This window comes from Marmota flaviventris, chromosome 8 (genome assembly GCF_047511675.1).
Source record: "Marmota flaviventris isolate mMarFla1 chromosome 8, mMarFla1.hap1, whole genome shotgun sequence".
NCBI lineage: Eukaryota > Metazoa > Chordata > Mammalia > Rodentia > Sciuridae > Marmota > Marmota flaviventris.
This window is the reverse complement of record NC_092505.1, coordinates 17,259,090-17,280,220: the sequence shown is the minus strand read 5'-3', so window position 1 is coordinate 17,280,220 and position 21,131 is coordinate 17,259,090. Positions and strand designations below refer to the sequence as shown.

General features: G+C 33.4%; 1 protein-coding gene across 5 annotated transcripts in view; it reads left to right on the top strand.

The window, feature by feature from the left end:
* Window positions 1–18,232, top strand: part of Gabpa (GA binding protein transcription factor subunit alpha) — a 33,406-nt gene extending 15,174 nt beyond the window's left edge. For all 5 annotated transcript variants that reach the window (XM_027929125.2, XM_027929124.2, XM_071615112.1 and 2 more), the window contains 5 exons: window positions 4,312–4,506; window positions 9,167–9,220; window positions 10,505–10,645; window positions 10,865–11,057; window positions 14,974–18,232. In XM_027929125.2, coding sequence (XP_027784926.1) covers window positions 4,312–4,506; window positions 9,167–9,220; window positions 10,505–10,645; window positions 10,865–11,057; window positions 14,974–15,202 — 812 coding nt within the window. In that variant the 3' untranslated portion in view covers window positions 15,203–18,232. The remainder of the gene's footprint in view (window positions 1–4,311; window positions 4,507–9,166; window positions 9,221–10,504; window positions 10,646–10,864; window positions 11,058–14,973) is intronic.
* Window positions 18,233–21,131: the final 2,899 nt, after the last annotated feature.

The following is a 21,131-nucleotide window of genomic DNA, read 5'->3' as shown; positions in this document are numbered from 1 at the left end:
TGTAACTGTAATACAGAAACAATTGATTTATATCTCGCTGTTCAGTTCCATAGTTCTTCCTTAACCCCTTTGGTGAGATCCATCACTTATGGTATATTTTGTTTCACTTAAAGAAAGAAAAAAATCTCTTAGGAAAAACAGTAATTCTTTAACCCAACTTTCCAATCTTCAGCCCTTTACCCCAGGTGCAACTATCTTTTACTTTATTGCTTTTACCATAATTAACTTCATATTATAGTGGATAAGGTTTCATTTCCTTCCTCATTGCACACAATGATACCTTACCCCCTTCTCTGTTTTGTAATATTGTTATGCAATTTTTTATTTAAATCATAGTCTTTGTGTGCCTTATAAGTGTTTGTTTATTGTATGATTATATTTACACAACTCTTACTTCTCCTGAAATTCAAAGTTGATTTATTTTTAGTTGATTTATAGGTTTGTCTACAATACCACTTTCTCTCATTTTGAGCTATTTTTGTTCCTGTTGTTAGTGTTTTCCAAATTCTCAGTTGTCTTTAGATCAAGTCTTTTCTATGTCTGCTGCAGAGCAGTCATCCTAATGCTGGTTCTCCCATTTTTCAGGATATCATATTTTTCCTTTGTCATAGTTTCAGTCTGTTTATGCACTATTCTTATAAAAAGGTACTAAGAAATAGATATTTTTCTTTCTTTTGATGAGCTTTACACATCTAAAACTAACTTTATTATATTCTCTTTGATAGTTTGGGTATATAATATTAAAGTTGAAAAATGACTTTTCCTCAAAATTTTGATGACCATGTTCCATTATTGTCAAACATTCCAGGGGTATTTTCATCTACTCCTTTATATATCCTGGGCTTTTGTTTGTTTGTTTTTTAAATTTTCTGGAGCCTTTTTTTGTCTGCTCCTAATGCCTAGTCTTTACTTTGGTTTGGTGAATCTTTTTCATTCATCTTAGATTTATGGTTTATGGTGTAAAGTTTCAGTCAGGCCCTATATTATGGAGTATGATAGCCAATAGTCTCATGTATGCACTTGAAATGTGCCTGGTCAGAACTGAGATGGGCTGTAAATGTGAAATAACCAATTAAATCAATTTTTTTTGCACCAATTACATATTTGAACAGTAATATACTTGGATATATTAGATTTAATGTATTATTAAAATGAAATTCACCTACTAGTTTAATGGGCATTATAAAATCTGAAATTACATAGTAGTTTGCATTGTATCTCTTTTGATCATTATTGATCTAGATAATTGTAGCCTTCAGTTCTAGAGGGTTTTCCTACAGTATTATTTTGATTATTACCTTCTGTGTTTCTGTTTTTTTTTTTTAACTCTGTTGAATGTCCTGGATTGATCCTCTCTGCATTATTTTTCTTCCTTCTTTTTCAATTCTACTACTTTCTAGCAAATGTTTTTGCCTTTAAATTTTAATCTATCTGATTTGTTGAATATTTGGTTTTAGTACTGGAGATTGAACACCGGATGCTCTATCACACCTAGCCCTTTTTATTTATTTATTTTTTTATTTTGAGACAGGTCTCACTAAGTTGCTGAAGCTGGCTTTGAATTTGTAATCCTCCTGCCTCAGCCTTCTGAACTTCTGGGTTTATAGGTGTGCACCTCTGTGCCTAGCCTGATTTTAAATTTTCATTTACAAGGGCTCTTTGGTTCTGTTTGTTCTTTTCCATAACATTTATTTATATGTATAATGTTCTGCTCTCTCTGAATTTTTTTTGTTTATTTTTATTTATTGGTTTAAGTATTTCTCAAATGTTTGAATATTCCTGCCTGTGTATTTACATTCAAAACCAAATAACTTTAAAGCTCATTTGTTTGAAGTTCTGAAGGATTTGTTAACTAGATGCTGATAAAAAGAGATATTGGGTTTTTCATTAAAAGATATTCAAATGTGATATGTGTGGATCTTTTTGTTAGATTTCTTCTACTTGGAGAATGGGCCAAATGCCTGTCAGGAATAGAAGATGGGATGACTATTAGGATTGATATTTATGTGAGTGCTGCATTCTAAAAGTGGAATGAGAACTGGGACAGGGAGGAGGTGGAGAGGTCTTACTCTTCCATTTATAGATTTTTATTACTGGGAACTATTCTCCCAATGTCATCTTCATGTTTTTCCTCATTTATAGTGCTTTGGTGTCCACATGTATGCGATGCTCCTATCTACTTCCCCCTGAGAGTGAAGGAGAGGCCATGTAGATTCTAAAACCATATACTTTTAAATCAATCCTCTGAACTTTAAGTCTTTCCTCTTGCCTGGAGCCACCATGAATGAGCCTATGTAGGAATTCTGCAAGAAGGAAGGCATTCAATTTCCAGTGGTATCTTTCTGGACGGACATTTAGGTCATGGTTTTTCCCCTTTTCTGTCAAATTGCCTATTTCTGTGCTTATTGTCTTCAAAAAAACTAGTAGAAATTTCTTATCCACGTCTGTCACTTTATTCTCATGTTCCTCCGATTTTTTTCATCTTTTGAAAGTTCTTTCACTGTCATATTACTGCCTCTGCGGGAAAAGAGACAGAACATGCATTGCCAATTTGGCGTGTTAAACCAGAAGTCATGATATTATTTCAGAGAAAAGATCAGGCTAATGTTTTCCCCTTTATTGATCTTGATAATTTTTTGTCTAATTTGATGTAAAATGAGCTGTCTTGGACTCTTTAGAGAAGTGTAGTTCTGGTGGTTATTCTAGCTGAACAGAATTCCGTGCTTTTGTTGTTTTGAAGTAGTATTCCAGAAATAGGTAGCTTGCTTTCTCCGTTACTTTCTGCCTTATTTTTGTTGTTGTTATTGTGGGGTTTTTTTGTTTTGTTTAGTTTTTCATTCTTTGGTTTCTCTTTGTTGTTGTTTCTTTTTTTCTACTTAGCTTGGACCTGAGCCGCCTCTTTCCATTTTCTTGTGTCCCTGTCCTTCTCATTTTTGTTTCTACTTCCAGTCTTCCTTATGTGAGTGCCACGCTCCTGAAAGTAATCCTTGACTAAGTTGAAAAACTCCCAGACTGCACCAGTCCTTTAAACCTCGTCATGAACCCCTTATACTCAGCTGCTGTTGGTTTGGGGCAAAACTATTTTTAAGCCATTGCTTCTTTCAGCTTGGCCTGTTGTGCTTTCAGTAGATACTTCTTAACTGTATACTGGTGTTCCTTCACTTAGAATGGATCAGATGCCCCTTTGCTACCCTTTTTTTTTTTTTTTTTTTTTTTGGTGTTGCACAGATATAGGGACCATGGAGGTCTTCTAGCTGTTTTGCTGTGTCTTTACCCATGTCTGTTATAGAGTAGGGGATATCTTGTCACCTGGCTTTATTGTAAACATCCAAAAGTAGTGATTTTTTGTTTTGGGTCCCCCTCCTTGTTATTTTTTTCTATTTTTATGTTATGCATTCAGAGAAATTAATTACCATTTCCTATAATCCTTCTTCACTTCACTTCTTTATATAGAAAATTTTAAGGAAAAAAAAGATTCTGTGGCTATCCATACTTTCACAGATAGTGTGCTCTACTTAGTGCTCTAATATTTTTGCAGTTGACCATCTTTTTCATTTGTGAATTCAGTTAGATAGTAAAATATGATGGAGAAAATGAAATTATCTGAATATACCACATAAGTGCTTGGAAGAATTTACAAGACAAAGGCCTTATATTTATAAGGCTTTAATGTTGGCAGCTTAGTGAATAAGTAATTAGTATGTTGTATTGTAAGGGATGCCATAAAGGTAAATGCAGGAGCAGCTAACCTTTTACAAGAAGGGAAAAGGCGGAAGGTACATTGTTCACATTTTAGAGACTAAAGGTCACTCCCTAGAATCCCCTTGGAATTTTTTTCAAGGCACCAAATCAGACAATGCTATAAAACAATATTTTGAACTTAAATAATTTGCTCTGTTCTCTCCAGGATAACCATGTATGTTGTATTTTGTTTTTCTTGATAAAATTCTAGGCTGATATAGTACCAAGAGATTCTATCATAAATTTAGAGTGAGCCTGACAAAATGGCACATGCCCGTAATTGCAGCTGCTCAGGAGACTAAGACAGGATGATGACAAGTTCAAAGCTAGCCTGTGCAACATAGCATGGCCCTGTCTCAAAACAAACAAATCTATCAATAACAACAACAACAAAATTAGATTGAGAAATTAAAAAGGAGATGAGAAAATACAGTATAAAAATCTTTTCATATAATTTTATTTTGTTGGGAAAAATATCTGGATGTTGTGTGTATGTTTATGTATTGACAAGTTAATTATAAATATAATACATATAAAGGAACTAGACTAAATGTAATATTTTCTTTCTAGATCCTATACAGTGGTCCACAGACCAAGTCCTACATTGGGTGGTTTGGGTAATGAAGGAGTTCAGCATGACTGACATTGACCTCACCACCCTCAACATTTCGGGGAGAGATTTATGTAGCCTCAACCAAGAAGACTTTTTTCAGCGAGTCCCTCGGGGAGAAATTCTCTGGAGTCATCTCGAGCTTCTTCGAAAATGTATAAAATTAAGAGTTATTATCTGTTTACATTGTACTTTCTTTACAAATTTGTTTTTATCTTAATTGTTAATAACAATAGTAAGTTAATTAAGCAGTAATACTTTTGTTAACTGCATATGGGAGTGCTGACAGCTCTTTGTGTTATCTTCTTTAATCCCTGTAATTCTGCCACAAAGCATTACTTTACTTGTTTTTTATGTAAGAAAATTAGGCTTTAAAATGCTTCACAAGGTGACAGGGAGAGGCACAGCTAATATTTTAACCCAGGCTTACATTAGAATTTGAGTTCTTAACTCAGATGCTGTTTTATCAGTCAATTCTTCCATTTTCTGCACATCTTCTAGAAGTTTAAGATTATTTATTCACAGGTGGCTTCTACCTCATTCTCTAATTATTAGTGGGATTAAACATTTTAATTTACTATAGTTGAACAGGGTCTTTAAAGAGAAAGAAGTGTACATCCCACCATCATAAATTGGAAGTCACTAGTTTGTAAATGATTCCACTTTCGTTCCACAAACATTATGATCAAGTTACTTTGTAGGAAAACTAGAAACTGCTTAGATGCAAAAAAAAAAAAAAAAAAAGCTCAAATAAATGTAAACTGTTTTGTTTGAATTTTAATCTTTTATATTTCAGTGACATATTACATTTATTAAGACACCTTAACAACAAGCCAGTCCTTAATACTATTTATATATCTGAGATGCTAGCCAGACCTTTATTATTTTTCAGTTCGTAAGTAGGACAAATTCTGACTTTATAAGTTATGGGTGAAAATGTAATGGTGAATATTTTGTGTGCCATATGCCAAACAAGGGAAGAGCTCTGCTACACAGATTTTTCACGGTCATGTACTGCTTAGCTTTTGCATCTGAGGCGCTTTCTCTGCTGTTGAATGAGAAATGAACTTTGGAGGGAGGCTTTTCTTCATTGTTTATCCACAGTTTTACTCTTGTATGGATTTTTTAAATATTTTTTTTTAAAGTACCAGTTAGGCACGTTAATAATCCCAGTGGCTTTCGAGGCTGAGGCGGGAGGATCAAAGTCAATCTCAGCAACTCAGCGAGACCCTGTCTCTAAATAAAATATAAAAAGGGATTGAGGGTGTGGCTCAGTGGTAAACTGGGTTCAGTCCCTCTTACCAATAAATAAATAAGGTATCACACTAAAATACTGACAACATTTATTGCATTTATAGGGTTTATTTCCAATTTCAGTTCTTATAGATAAATAAGTTAAATGTCTTAGTTGAAGCTTTGTCATTGCTTTCTCATATTTTCCTCTGAAGAGCTTTTCAGATGAATAAGGAAAATTCTGAATTGTTTCAGGGTCTTACATTGAAATATGTTCATTTGCAATATTTTTCTTGTAAGAATTCTTAAGGACACAACAACCATAGTGCCTAGACTACAGTTAAGTTTTCCCCAAACTCAAGGTTTCCCTGCTATCTGCCAGATCAACTCTTTGTTGTAGTTCATTCTTTCTGGTTTTCCTATTGTTCTCAACTATAAAGCTCATTCATAGACTTTTCCTAGTTTGGGTAGCAAAAGAGTCTTAGATATTTTTCCATTTCCATGGAAATTGGTCTAAAAGAGAATGGTTCTTCCACAGAAAAGTTCTGCTCTGGAATTGTCTTGTTTTCAAAAACAGCAAATCCCTACAGCATAGATAAGTATCTCCAAGAATTTTATCTTTCTTGCTCTGCTTTGACAGGGAAATTCCATGTGGTTTGGGAATCTAACAGCTTAGAATTTATGGAATGAACTGGATGATGTATGAGGCTACTTCTGGCTGACTCTTTATAATTCACAAGTCTTCTCAGAACCAGGATTCTTTAACCAATCTGGTCCTTCCTGAATAGAGAAGTCTGCAGAATATCTCTGAGACAAAACTGTATTTGACCCAGCCTATTATCTGTTCCTCCTCAGTGATCTCAAGGAGAAGCTGTGCTGGAGAGGTAGAGCTTTTGCTGATATGTGTTGATTACCCACCTGAGCTACCACATTCCTGCAATTCCTTTTTTTTTTTTTTTTTTTTTTGGTACAGGGGATTGAATTCAAGGGCACTCAACCACTGAGCCACATCCTTAGCTCTATTTTGTATTTTATTTAGAGACAGAGTCTCATGGAGTTGCTTGTTGCCTCGCTGTTGCTAAGGCTGGCTTTGAACTCAGGATCCCCCTGTCTCAGCCTCTGGAGCCTGTAGGATTACAGGCATGTGCCACTGTTCTGGCAAGTTCCTTTTGTGTTGAAACTTTATCCAGGTTCTGCTATACTTGCAGGGGGTTAATTAGGAAATGTCCCAATACTGCCAGTTCTAATGTGCTTCTATCTTTGTCACCCAAGGCAACGGTCTAATTTTGCTGAGGGTGTTCTTAAGAAAAAGAATTCTTTATACCTTTAGTATATAAAGTTTTTTGATAAAATGGATTTATATTCCCCAGAGCTTTGCCTCTAAGGAATATGCTTCCTTCGTGCACAGTCAAGATTTTGAAGCTTCAGGGGAAATATTATACTTAGAATGTCTATATGCTCATGGACTAAGCTTTCTAAAACCCCTCTCTTTCTGTGTTCTGTCTTCTGTTTTCTGTCTTCCCAGGACCAAACTCATGGATGAGAATTAAGGCATTAGGGGCTGATTTTACAGTTTGGTCACACCTAGGCTGTGTTACTTTCTCCTTGACTTCTTTTGAGGATAGTGAACCTCTATTCATTTTAGTCACAAATGAAACAATTTGAATTTCAATAATACTTTTTCTTCTTTCATATACTTACATAAAATTCTAGGGAGAATCAACCATAAACATAAACATATAGAGCACAATTTTTTCATGTCACTGGTTGTTCACAAAGTCAAGTCACACATTCATGCACTTAGGGTAATGATGTCCATCTCATTCTACCATCTTTCCTATCCCCATTCCCCCTCCCTTCCCCTCCCTCCCTCCTCCTTTTTGCCCTATGTAAAGTTCCTCCATTTCTCTCATGCTCCACACCCCATTCCCCATTATGGATCATCATCCACATATCAGAGAAAACTTCCAGCCTTTGGTTTTTTTGGGGATTGGCTTACTTCACCTTAGCATAGTATTCTCTAAACTCCATATATATATTACCTGCAAATGCCATGATTTTATTCTCTTTTAATGCTGAGTAATATTCCATTGTGTATATATAATACATTTTCTCTATCCATTCATCTACTGAAGAGCATCTAGATTTGGTCCTCAGTTCAGCTATTGTGAGTTGTGCTGCTATAAACATTGATGTGGCTGTGTCACTGTAGTATGCTATTTTTGAGTCCGTTGGGTATAGACTAAGGAGTGGGATAGCTGGGTCAAATGGTGGTTCCATTTTAAGTTTTCCAAGGGCTCTCCATACTGCTTTCCGGATTGGTTGCACCAATTTTCAGTCCCACCAGCAATGTACCAGTGTGCCTTTTCCTCACATCCTCGCCAACACTTATTGTTGCTTATAATTTTGATAACTGCCATTCTTACTGGAGTGAGTTGAAATCTTAGATTAGTTTTGATTTGCATTTCTCTAATTACTAGAGCTGTTGAACATTTTTTCATACATTTGTTGATTGATTTTATATCACCTTCCAAGAAGTGTCTGTTCAGTTCCTTGGCCCATTTACTGATTGGGTTGTTTTTTGGTGTTGAGTTTTTTGAGTTCTTAATATATATTAGAGATTCATGCTCTATCTGATATGCATGTGGTAAAAATTTGCTCTCCTCATGTAGGTTCTCTGTTTACCTGTTTCTTTTGCTGAGAAGAAGCTTTTCAGTTTGGGATTCAGACTTCTTATTAGGTCCTCAGCCTTTCTTGGCATGGCACCCTTAGTAGAGTCTGGTTGGTATCCTAGGTCCCAGAACTCACTGAGATCCTAGAATGATTACTTCTGAGTTCAGTTTGTCTATCAAAATCTACTGTCATGTATAACCAGAAAGAACCAAGAAATGTTTTAAAAGCAGCATAGTTAACAGTGGACTCCAAATGGACCTGGTAGTAGAGACTGAGATTCACAACTATTGTTTGACAGATAAAGAATAGCATTTAAGCACGGAATATAACAGATGAGTAATGTATGGTTCTGTAAAGGGCTATGTTAGGGCCTTGTGTAACATAACTCTTATTTTGAAAGCTTTATTTGTAAACGTTAAATTATTTAATTTCATTGTGATGTATAGGACTGCTATAATTTTATTCAAAGGTAGATATTTTAATAGATCATTCTGAGCAAGTTTTGGTGGAAATGTATATCTAAATAATTTCAGTTTGATGTATATTCTCTCTTGGTGTTCTTACTGTTTTTTACATAACTTCATGTAGATAAATTGATTTAGATACAAATATTTGTACTTAGAAAGCCATAATTTTTAGAATAACTTTTCTGAACACTATAAGAAAGTTGAGTCTCCCTGTGATCCTTCCCTTAAAAGATACCTTTGCCTTTTAAAATGACCATCAGGAATTTTTCAAGTATTTATAAGTTTCATGTCTTTAGTATTTGGATTTTTTTGTTTAGTTGGTTTTGGTTTTAATTATGGAACTCCCTTTAAAAAGATTTTGTTTATTAAGTTGAATTTTACTGGATTGGAATTTTTATTTCTAGTTTTGAATGAAAACAATTTTTTTTTGTGTGTTCATCAGATGTGTTGGCAAGCCAAGAACAGCAGATGAATGAGATAGTTACAATTGATCAACGTGAGTATTCATGCCCATAATATTTGTCCACTGAATCATTAAGAAATCTTTTGCTGGGCACGGTGCTACCCACCTATGATTCCATTGACTAGGGTGGCTGAGGCACAAGGATCGATCGCAAGTTGAAGACCAGCCTCAGCAATTTAGGGAGGGCCCTAAGCAACTCAATGAGATCCTATCTCAAAATAAAAACAAATAAATAAAATGGACTGGTAAAGCACCTGTGGGTTCCATCCCCAGTACCAAATAGAAGAAAAAAAATACTTTTTTAAAAAAATTACTGCAAGGTAGTAAACATTTTTTATGAAAGATTTTTAGATATACAGAAAAATAAGGTATAACACCTATGTACCCCATAAGAAATAAAATATGTCAAATTTACCTGTTGTAGATTCCATTTTCTTCCAACGAAAGAACTATCATCAACTTGAGGTTCACTATTTACATAATTTGATTTCTACTAACTATGTTACCATAAACTTTATAGCATTTTTTGCACATGTTTTAAGGTTTTAGGTGAAGTAATATTATATTGTGCATATCCTTCTGTAACCTAGCTTTTTGTTTAACATTTATGAGACTAATCTTTATGAATAGTTACAGCTTGTCTTCATTCGTTTTCATTGCTGAATGAACGAACGTCATTGAATTGAGTATTTGTAAGATAGTGTCACAGGGTTTCTACCCTTTCAACCTTAGTAGGTAGTGCCACAGTTTTTCTCAAAGTGGTTATATGACTTTGTCTTGTTACTAGAAGTATAGTGTGTGTTATTTGTCCAAATTTTCTCCAAAATGTTATGCAATTTTTATTAATAAATATTTAGAAACAAATGTTTTTATAATTCTTTGCCTAATATCTATATTGTTATTTCAGAAATAAGGAGGATGGGGCTGGGGATGTGGCTCAAGCGGTAGCGCGCTCGCCTGGCATGCGTGCTCGCCTGGCATGCGTGCGGCCCGGGTTCGATCCTCAGCACCACATACAAACAAAGATGTTGTGTCCGCCGAGAACTAAAAACTAAATATTAAAAAAAAAAAATTCTCTCTCAAAAATAAGGAGGCTTTTTTCATTGTTAAGATTTACAAATATTAATGCAAATATACGTCATTCTCTGAAATTTTATAAGTTTGATCCAAAACTGTTGTGAATTAAGTCTTATAAGGAAGCCTTGTGTTGATATAATTAGAAGAACGTTAATTAAATTGATTGCATTTAAGGTCATTCAAGAATTGTTTTTACTACTTGTATTGGAGAAAAAATTTCTCCCTTTTCTTTTCTTGCAGCTGTGCAGATTATTCCAGCATCAGTGCAGTCTGCTACTCCAACTACTATTAAAGTTATAAATAGTAGTGCAAAAGCAGCTAAAGTACAAAGAGCCCCAAGGATTTCAGGGGAAGATAGAAGCTCACCTGGAAACAGAACAGGTATTTTTGCATTAACAGGTACTTATGAAATTAGTTATATTTTACTGTATGAAAATGTTAATATGGACTATTCTTTGGGCAGTATTTCACATTATTTTGTGAAAACAAAAATTTTGTTTTGTTGCCCCTGAGATCTGAACCAGGGCATCTGTGTGTTGCCTGTGTCTTGTGTTAGTTTGTAACACTATGGACAATAACTTGTCCGTCTTGTTAATTTAGGAAACAATGGTCAAATCCAACTATGGCAGTTTTTGTTAGAACTTCTTACTGATAAGGATGCTCGAGACTGTATTTCTTGGGTTGGTGATGAAGGCGAGTTTAAGTTAAATCAACCGGAACTTGTTGCACAAAAATGGGGACAACGCAAAAACAAGCCTACAATGAACTATGAGAAGCTCAGTCGTGCATTAAGGTTAGCATTTATTGCTTCTTTTTTCCAATATCAAGTCTTTCTAAAAGGTAATTTCATATTCTAGTTGTAAACATTTTATGTAATGATACTAATTATTTGGCTTGTTTATAGATGTTATGTATTTTTAAAAAGCTAAAATTTGTATGTTATGTTAAAAATGACTCTTTAAAAAGATCTTATTAATAACTTTGAGGTACATAAAGTATTTTGAAAATCGTTTTTCTCTGATTTAAAAGCATATAGTATGCTGTTCAAAACCAGTGTGTTTTTTTTTTTTTAATTTTTTATTGTTGGTTGTTCAAAACATTACAAATTTCTTGACATATCATATTCCACACTTTGATTCAAGTGGGTAAAACCAGTGTGTTTAATATTTGAGATTTTATCATTTGCATATCAGATAGATGCTGTCATTTGCATAGCTAAAATGAGCGAATATAAATTTTTTAACAAATATACAATTACTGTCTCTTTTAGAATTAGATGCAAAATATTGTTTCCTTTTTTAAAAAATTTTTCTTTTCTACAGTCTGCTTAAATGTAAATATCCAACCTTTACATTGATAAAATTGGAAGAGTATAAAATGGTTTGGTATAGTGTTATGAATTCTCTCTCTCCCTCTCTCTTTTTTTTTTTTTTTTTTTTTCTTGAATCAGTCTCCTTATGTTGCCCAGGCTGGGCTCTATATTGTGATCCTTCTGCCCTAGCCTCCCAAGTATGTGAGATGACAGGTGTGTGCTACCATGCCCAACTTACTAGTACAAAATTTCTATCAGAAATTATACAATAGATTAGAATAGGAAACCCAAATATAACCAAGAACATATTACATTTGATTTAAAGAAATATGACAATGGGAAGAAAACATATGAAGAAAATTTACTTTTCAGTCAGCAGTGGTGGGGTAATTGGCAACTCATTGGGGACTAAGGGAGCCAGATGACACCTGACTGCTCCCTTGTATCATACCAAACATCAGTTCCATGTAGCTTGATGATGCAAAATAGGAAAACATCTAGAGACACTTTCATGATTGCAGGTAACAGGTAGAAATATTTAAACAATTGAAAGCACCGACCTGACCATAAGAGAAAAGATCAGTAAACTTGGCTATATTTAAATTAAGAATTTCTGGTCATCAAAACCATCATCATTAAGGGTTGGGACTGTAGCTCATTTGGTAGAATGCTCGCCTAGCATGTGTGAAGCACTGGGTTCGATCCTTAGCACCACATAAAAATAAAATAAAGGTATCCTGTCCATCTACTATAAAAATATTTTTTAAAGCCATCATTAAGAGTATAAAAAGCAAGCCACTCGTATGTGTCATAAGAATTATATCTGAAATATCCGAAGAATCTTAAAATCAATAAGGAAAATTTTTTGTAAATGGGCAAAAGATTTGAGTAGATAATTCAGTTGAGAGATTATTCAAGTGGCCAATAAATACATGCAAAGATGCACCACTTTGTTAGTAATTATGGAAATGCGGTTTGAAATCACAATAAAATTGTATAGCACATTCTAGGGCCAGGATAGTCACAGTTAAGATCACCAGTACCAAGTGTTGATGAGGATATGGAGCAGTGGGCATGCTGCCACACTTTGGTAGGAATGTATAACCTATAACCCAACAGTTGCTTTTTTTTTTTTTTAAGGTGTAGATGGACACAACACCTTTATTTTGTTTGTTTATTTTTATGTGGTGCTGAGGATCGGATCCAGTGCCTCACACATGCTAGGCAAGCGCTCTACCACTGAGCCACCACTGTCTATCAAGTAGATACCTGAAAAAAGTGTTCATGAATGCCCTCACACATGCTTACAGCTGTTTGCTAGAATATTCCCAAATCAGAAATAAACCAAATATCTTATCAGCAGTAGACAGGATAAATCAGTTGTAGTATATTCATACAATTAAGTACTGTGCATTTATGAAAGTGAACTACTGCTAGAGTAATATTAAGAAACTCACAAACATAATGTTCAGAAAAGAAATCCATACTTTATGAACTCATTTATTTAGTACAGGTTTTAAAAAAACAGTTAAACTATCACAGTTAGGGATATATATTGAGGTGATAAAAAAAATAAGCAGTGAAATTACTCTCAGGAAGCAGGCTTGTGTTTACCTTTTAAAGTAGGAGGGATGGTTATTGGGAAGGTACATGGGGGATTCTAGGTGCTGTTATTGTTTGTTTAGAACTGGGTTGATAGAATGTTCACTTTGTAATAAATCACTGAGCAATTAACTTTGTGTCTTTTGTGTCATGTAATTCACAATTTAAAAGGTTTAAAAAGATTTCAAGTTTAAAAAGAAAGAAAATCACATCCATGAAAATACAAGTATTGTGAACCTTTCCACTTTTTCATTTTAGGGAAAGAACAAATGCAATGAATGCTACTATATGTAGTTCTATGATGCATCAACTAGATTGAAGAAAGGAAATATTAAGTAAAATGAAAATCTGTGCATGTGCATGTTTTCTTTAACCTCTAGGAAATATGGTATCAATTCCATTTTCCACTTAGGTGAAACCACTTTCCTTCTCGATTTTCCTTTTATTCCTGTGTCTGTTATTGCAACCTAGTATATTAATGTAGGAATTATCTTAAATTGAAATGCTTACAGCATTTAAAAGTGCATGACAAGAAATTGGTGGTTTTGTAGGCTGAGATCCAAATTCTGTATTAATGCTATGACAAAAAAGAAAACACAGGACTTTGCCCAATGTGTTAATCACACATTGAAAATCAAGCTAACTGTTACACTCTTGCTATTCCGGAATTGGGGAAAGATGGCATAATTTGCTATATATAGATCAGTCTTTTCATTAATAGATTATTAATTAAGCCTAAGTGACTTTTAGAATAAAATCCTGCTAACTGTATTAGCTTATATCACAGGTACATTGCAAATAGTTGTTCCTTTTGTTGATAGTTCTTTGTCAATGAGCAGTGCAATTTTAAGATAAGGGCTTCACAATCTGCCAGCCCATAAAAGAGCTTGACTTCTCTTTTTTTCCCTCTGTTGTTCAGATTATCAGTGCACAGTGGTAAGACTTGTTTTCCAAAGTAAAGACAAATCCACTCCTTTTTCCATCTCCATTGGAAGCAACAGTGAGCTAGACTTCTAGAATGATTTCTTCAAATCTGTTTATATAAGGGGTTAGAAACATTGTTTCTTTATAATATCCACTTCCTGTTTTTCTGTATTCTCTGTTCTTCAAATCCTTTTACTTATTCATTTGAAACTCCTGTTGGTTTTGAATGATTTCTCTGAAATTGAGAAAGCCTTTGTATAGTAAAATGATAAATTTAAAGGTAAATCTACATCATAATAGAATTTACACAATTCACAGAAGAGAAGTGGACATCCAACAATCCGTAGAATATGTAAATCAGTTTTTTAATTGTCTAGATTCTTACTTATTAACATAGCATATATTTTTTAGAGGGCTAACTATGTGCCAGTCATTGTGTGCTAAGCACTTCACAAAGATTATCTCATAATCCTCAATAATTCTGTTAGGGTAAGTACTGTTTTTAATCTCATTTTATATGTGAGGAATAAAAAGTTAGAGGTAATTTGATTTTCCTGTGGTCCCAAAGGCAGTAAGTTCAAATGCTGGGTTTTGAATCTTGATTTTTGACTCAAAAACCCTGTTAGCATCTTCTGCCATTCACAGGACTTTGTTTTTCTTGTTGTATTTAATAATTATGTTTGATTTAAATCAGTGTTTGATCAGTTGTTGAAAATTTGCTTTGAAAGTTTGGTGCTACTTCAGTGTTAACTACTATTGTGGTAAGTGTAATAACTCTTCTAGGCTTTTGCTTATGAAATATTCTGTGAATCCTAAGAAGTCTTAATTCTTCATTTTTTCATAGTCCTAATGTGTTTCTCTCTTTTTAAAGGTATTATTATGATGGGGACATGATTTGTAAAGTTCAAGGAAAGAGATTTGTGTACAAGTTTGTCTGTGACTTGAAGACTCTTATTGGATACAGTGCAGCAGAATTGAACCGTTTGGTCACAGAATGTGAACAGAAGAAACTTGCAAAGATGCAGCTCCATGGAATTGCCCAACCAGTCACAGCAGTAGCACTGGCTGCTGCTTCTCTACAAACAGAAAAGGATAACTGAGACCCAGGACCTTCTGGGAGTCTAAGGTCTTTCTAAATATCTAGAGCAAGCATCGCTCTTACCTTTATTACTGAATTTGAATCTTCTTTTATTTCTAGATTGTACAATCTGATGCATGATTTTTTTATAAATATTTCATACTCTTGTGAATTTGGATCTTTTTACTTTGAGCATATATTTTAGAATATGTTAAAGGATCACCACAATGTTATACGCTTGAAAGCAGCTTCATTGTGGGATAGTTTGTTAACAGGAAAGCCAAACTGGTCAGTATTAATGTCTAGCCCTACCAAAAATAACCAGTAGCATCTGAAGATGAAACATAAATGAAGTACTCCAGGAAGCAGTCTGGCTTAACTATTTTTGAAAATATAACTGTTTCCTCTCTCTGCTGCTTTAGATGTTGCTTTACATAGAACCAGAAAATAGATTTCTCAGCTAAAGCATGTGTGCCTGTTTCATCTAATCAAGCAGAGCTAAAATATTCAAATCAAATAAAATTATAATAATATTAATAAATTACTAAGCTAAGAGTATCAGGTTATTAAGGTAATTTATATATTTGCAAGTAAAGGACAATAGGAAGTTGACTAGCAAAGAGCAATGCTAAAGAAGGAGATCCAGGTTTAAATCTGGCTTAACTCAAGCCATTGTTAAGGGTTTTCTGTATAGATTATTCATTATGTCAGACCAAGAATTTAAATTATTTTGAAGGAGGCATTTAATTCTAATAAACCAACTCTTATAAAAATTCTGAAATGATCTCTGTTTTTCCTGTCAGAGATTTAAAAAAACTGAGAAAATATACCTCAACCAGAAAATAAAAGTTTGATTTGATGTGACTTTCTTTTTTTTTAATTAATCTACAGTGCTCATTTATTATGCAAAGCAGCTTATATATTCCTGTGTTTCTGATGAAATGAAGACTTTAAATCAGATAGCAGTACTTTACCTTTTAAAAAGTTAGTAAATTACTTGCAGATAGTTACAAAAGGAAAATTTAACCTCCATTATTTAGGCAGTCTTTAAAATGAAACTTCCCACTTTTAATTTTTGTGTGTTATGTACAAATATCCATATACATGTCCAGTTGACTTCGTTAGACATATGCACATGTATATGAAGGCATAAAGATATTCAAAAGGGAATTTATTAAATAATTTATTTTAAAATGTTTAAACAAATCTTTCCTTACTATGAGCTAACACTAAACAGAAATGGCTAGAAAAGTCTCCTTTCTTTTCTTTTTGTTGTTTGTTTTAAGGAATTATTCATGAATCATGATAAGAGAGACTGGCAAATAGCTTTTTTGACAGGAGCAAGTTGATCCTCAGATACTTCATACACCTTCTTCCTTGTAAATTTCCTTTAAATTCATTCCCCAAAATAGGCTCAGAAGAGCTCACTTAATATCTATTGTTGACAAAGTAGGAAGAAAGGGCTGTGGTAATAACAGGCCAGGTGGTACTACCAATACTACATAGGGTTTGGAATGAGTCAGGAAGTAGGGATCCTAGAGACAGGAAGATAAATCTCTTGCTCTACTTTTTTGGTAACCTTAAATCACAATTTTAGCTGTTTTAAAGGACTGCAACCCATATTCATTTATTTTGTATGAAGTCCTTTAATATTCTGCAAAAATACCTAAAAAAATAGTAAAATTTGTACCTTTCATTTTTACTGTTTTATAAACAGTAGACTGACAAGTTATTCTTGGAATGTGGACACTATTATTTGAAGAATATCTGAGTGGAATAACAAAATGAAATACAGAAGCCCTAATGTCAGATAACAAATAGGTATCTATAAAGAACGTTTTGTCTCGTCTTACAGCCTAGGGAGTTGACAAGTCATTTACTGTTTTAAAAAGTAATAAAGTATACTGTTCTGTTAAATTAGGAGCTTAAAAACTTTACTTTTAGATTTAAAACGTTTTTGAGACATTATGTTAAAAGTTTTTAGCCAAGAGGACGCGGACTTTGTTTATGTCTCATTTTTATATGTATGTTTTAAAGTCAGGAAATACATTTTTCTAGATCCCTAAAATCAGATTTATTTTTTGTCTCCTATAAGATTTGGAGGTTAGGGTTTAAAAACTACAGTCTATCTGCTGTCTTCTTTTGGCAGTTCTTACTGTTCATCGTAATGTGAACAGGTCTCATACATGATCTGATGCTGTTTCTTTTTTCTTCACCATTTTGTGCACCATAACATAAGTAATGTGACTGATTTCTCCAACTGATTCAAGAAGCTTTCATTACTTGTGTCAACTTGTATATAAAATATTCCATTGTCTTTATTAAGTTAACAATTGAGTAGTCTTTTTCTCTATTAAAAAACAACTTGTGAAAGAAAATAGAATTCATGCTATTCTTTATTTTATGAAGTTTTCATATGTAGGATATATTCAAAGGAAGACATAAAATTGTTGGATCATTTTTCTGTACCTTATTAAAGTACAAGAATAATGTTCACTTATGTTTAAAAACTTATATTCCATAGAGTCAACTCTCATATGTATCTTACTAGCCTGAAGCCTGAAAGTCTAATGTGTTGGTGCTGGAAAAATCAAACAAATTAAGCATAATTGCTAAGTGTGGCATTTTTCACTTGAGTCAACTGATCCCATATCCATTTGATATCGATCCATGTAAATTAGTTAGGAAAAAAATTTTAGTTGTTTTCTCCCCAGATTAATGGTGATACTCATTAATAAAATTCTTTTAAAGGGTTGTGCCTCTAACTATTTTTGGTGAGGTCTGCTATTTTTTGCATTCATTTTATGCTATTGCCTCATATAAAGAACAGGTATATCCTTGAAATAGCACAAAAATGTTTTAAAATTCATAACTGCAAAACAAACCTGTGACTAACAATGTCTTCAGATCTAAAGGGTATAAAAATATTAACACTTCAATATTTCACTTATTGCCAGGAAAAAAATATTCTCAATCTTTTGTAAAAGGAAGGAAGATTTTTGCATACATTTTTACTCTTTAAATAAAGACACTTATACTATCATAATAACAATTATGTATTTCTTTGTGGTTTTTTTGTAATTTTACATAAAACAGTTATTTTCTATTTTTACTCAGATAAATATTTGTGGATAAAATGTAAAAATAGTAAAATGAGAAAAATAAAACTATTATACAATATGTTCCTGTGTTGTTAAAATATTTTTTCATGAAAACAATAGTCTCAAATTCTTGGGATGTTTGGTTGGATGAAAGTCTGTCCCTCTGATGTGGTGTGTGTATGATTCCTAATATATTTCTTAAAAACTGATACCCAGCATCCAGCAAGCATATACTGATGTGAAAGGGGCCTATCAATTTATGAAGAACAGATTCCACTGAAATTAGTTAGTAGGTGTGTAGTCTTTAAGAAATAATGAGTGAAATCTCATCCAGAAAGCCAAACTTCTTTTGGAATAGTAACAAGTGAACTGTTTAAGACTAAATACTTTTCCAAAGGAAGGTTGATTATTAAGCTGTAAACCCTTAATTTAGGTTTATTTTTATTTTTATTTTTTTTAAATTTAAATCACTTGTTCATGTTGGCGGACTAGCAACAGGATATTTCAGGCAGGTCCAGAATATAGAGGAATGGGAAGGGTTCAGAGGAGAACATCACTTGTGCCTTTATTTATGATCAAACAGTGATCAAACTTTGACATGCTTAAACAAGAAGCTAAGTATTTGTGTGAAATAAATTGTCTGAAAATATGCAATCTAATTTATCTAGTTTGGAGTGATGAAAATCATCAACTAAGACAATATGGTAAATTTCTTGTCCAAGACTTAATTTTTTTGTGTGTATAGCTTTACAGTTTCAATTTACAGGTCAAGAATATGTTTAGAATGCTTTTTACTAATAAATGGTTGCTTTAGGACACTGCTTTTAGAACTTTTTGTTGATAAGAACCACTTTTTTAAGAGTTCATAAGTCAGTAGCTTTACTTTAGTCCTTATTTACCTCTTTTTTAAAAATAATTTTTTATTTATGTGACAGAAGAATGCATTACAATTCTTATTACTCATATAGAGCACAATTTTTTTATATCTCTGGTTCTATACAAAGTATATTCATACCAATTCATGTCTTCATACATATACTTTGGGTAATAATGACCATCACATTCCACCATCATTTCTAATCCCATGCCCCTTTCCTTCCCCTCCAATCCCTCTGCCCTATCTAGAGTTCACCTGTTCCTCCCATGCTCCCCCTTCCTATCCCACTATAAGTCAGCCTTCTTATATCAGAGAAGACGTTCGGCATTTGGTTTTTTGGGATTGGCTAACTTCACTTAGCATTATCTTCTACTCCATCCATGTACCTGCAAATGCCATGATTTTATTGTTTTTTATTGCTGAGTAATATTCCATTGTGTATATATACCACAGTTCACAGGCAGGCTTTGCTGCTTTAAATAGTTTGTCATCAAACAAGGAATGTCTTTTTTAACTGATTTTGGCATTGTCATTGTTTTTTGAAAATTTCTCTGTAATCTGAGGAATTTACTTTCTCATGTCTGCTAACAAGTTAGTTAGTTTTGGTATTTTCACTCTTTGATACAAATGACACCCAATTAACGCCTATGCTATTTTTATAGGTGACATCACAGTAATTATGTATGAATGGAATAAACACTTGGATAAGTTATTGATTATACATCTATAATAACTCTTTGTTTCACTTGCTTAATAAGTGTATTTATGCAAAAGTTTGGCTCTTAAAATCTCCATACAGCTTTCCTATCTATACTCTTGGTTGTACTTTATGGATGAAAGGTTACAATACCTATTAGTACATTGATAAACTTAACGTTGATGTTGGTTGAACCAGAATGTTAACTTCATTGGATGGTTGAAAGGAAGTTCTGCATTAAGAACCCCATGACATTTCTTCAGCTCTGAGGTCACAAAAATAGAAAGGACATTTTATTTTAAATGAAATTGTTTAATCATTAAAATCTGTCTTGTTGGCATAAATGTATGAATTAATTAAAGAACATTTACTACACACCTTCAATCCTGAAAGATCAGAAACAAACTGTGGTTGCAGTTTTGACATTAACCAAATGCAAAAACTTGGGGTTCGTCATTAACCTCTGTGTTCTTCCATTTTTTGTTTTCTAAGCTCCATCCATTTGCCTACAGTACAGGGCTGTTGAGAGGATCAGGTAAAGCTTGTTTATGTGTAAGCGTCTTAACAATATATACCACTAAATAGGCACAAAGATCTGAAAAAGAAAAAAGTATCCTCCAAAGAATCCAATCTTGTGCATTGAAACTGGTCTCACTTCATTTAAAAATGAAAAATATCCTATGTTCATATATGAGTACATGACCAGTATAATTCCACATCATGTACAACCACAAGAATGGGAGGTTATACTGCAAGTATGTATTGAAAGTACATTCTACTATCATATATATCTAAAAAGAACAAATGAAAAAAGCTGGGTATAGTGGTGCACATGTCTAATCCCAGGTACTTGGGAGATAGAAGGATCACAAGTTTGAAGCCATACAGAATTATACAGAATAGTAGATTTTATTGTGGCAAGTTCATACATGCACATAACATAATTTGGTCAATTTCAAATTCTAGTACTTCCCTTCTCCTCACCACCTCCCTCACCCTAATCTCCTTCCTCTACTCTACAGATCTCCCTTCTGTTTTCACGAGATCACCTTTTTTTCTTTTTTTTTTTTCTCTTTATGTTCCAAATATGAGAGAAAACATACCCCCTTGATTTTCTGAGTCTGATTTCTTTTGTTTAACATGAAGCTCTCCGGTTCCACCCATTTTCCTGAAAAAGACATAATTTCATTCTTCATTATGACCGAATAAAACTCCATTTTGTGTGTGTGTGTGTGTCAGATTTTCTTTATCCATTCACCCATTTGCAGACACCTAG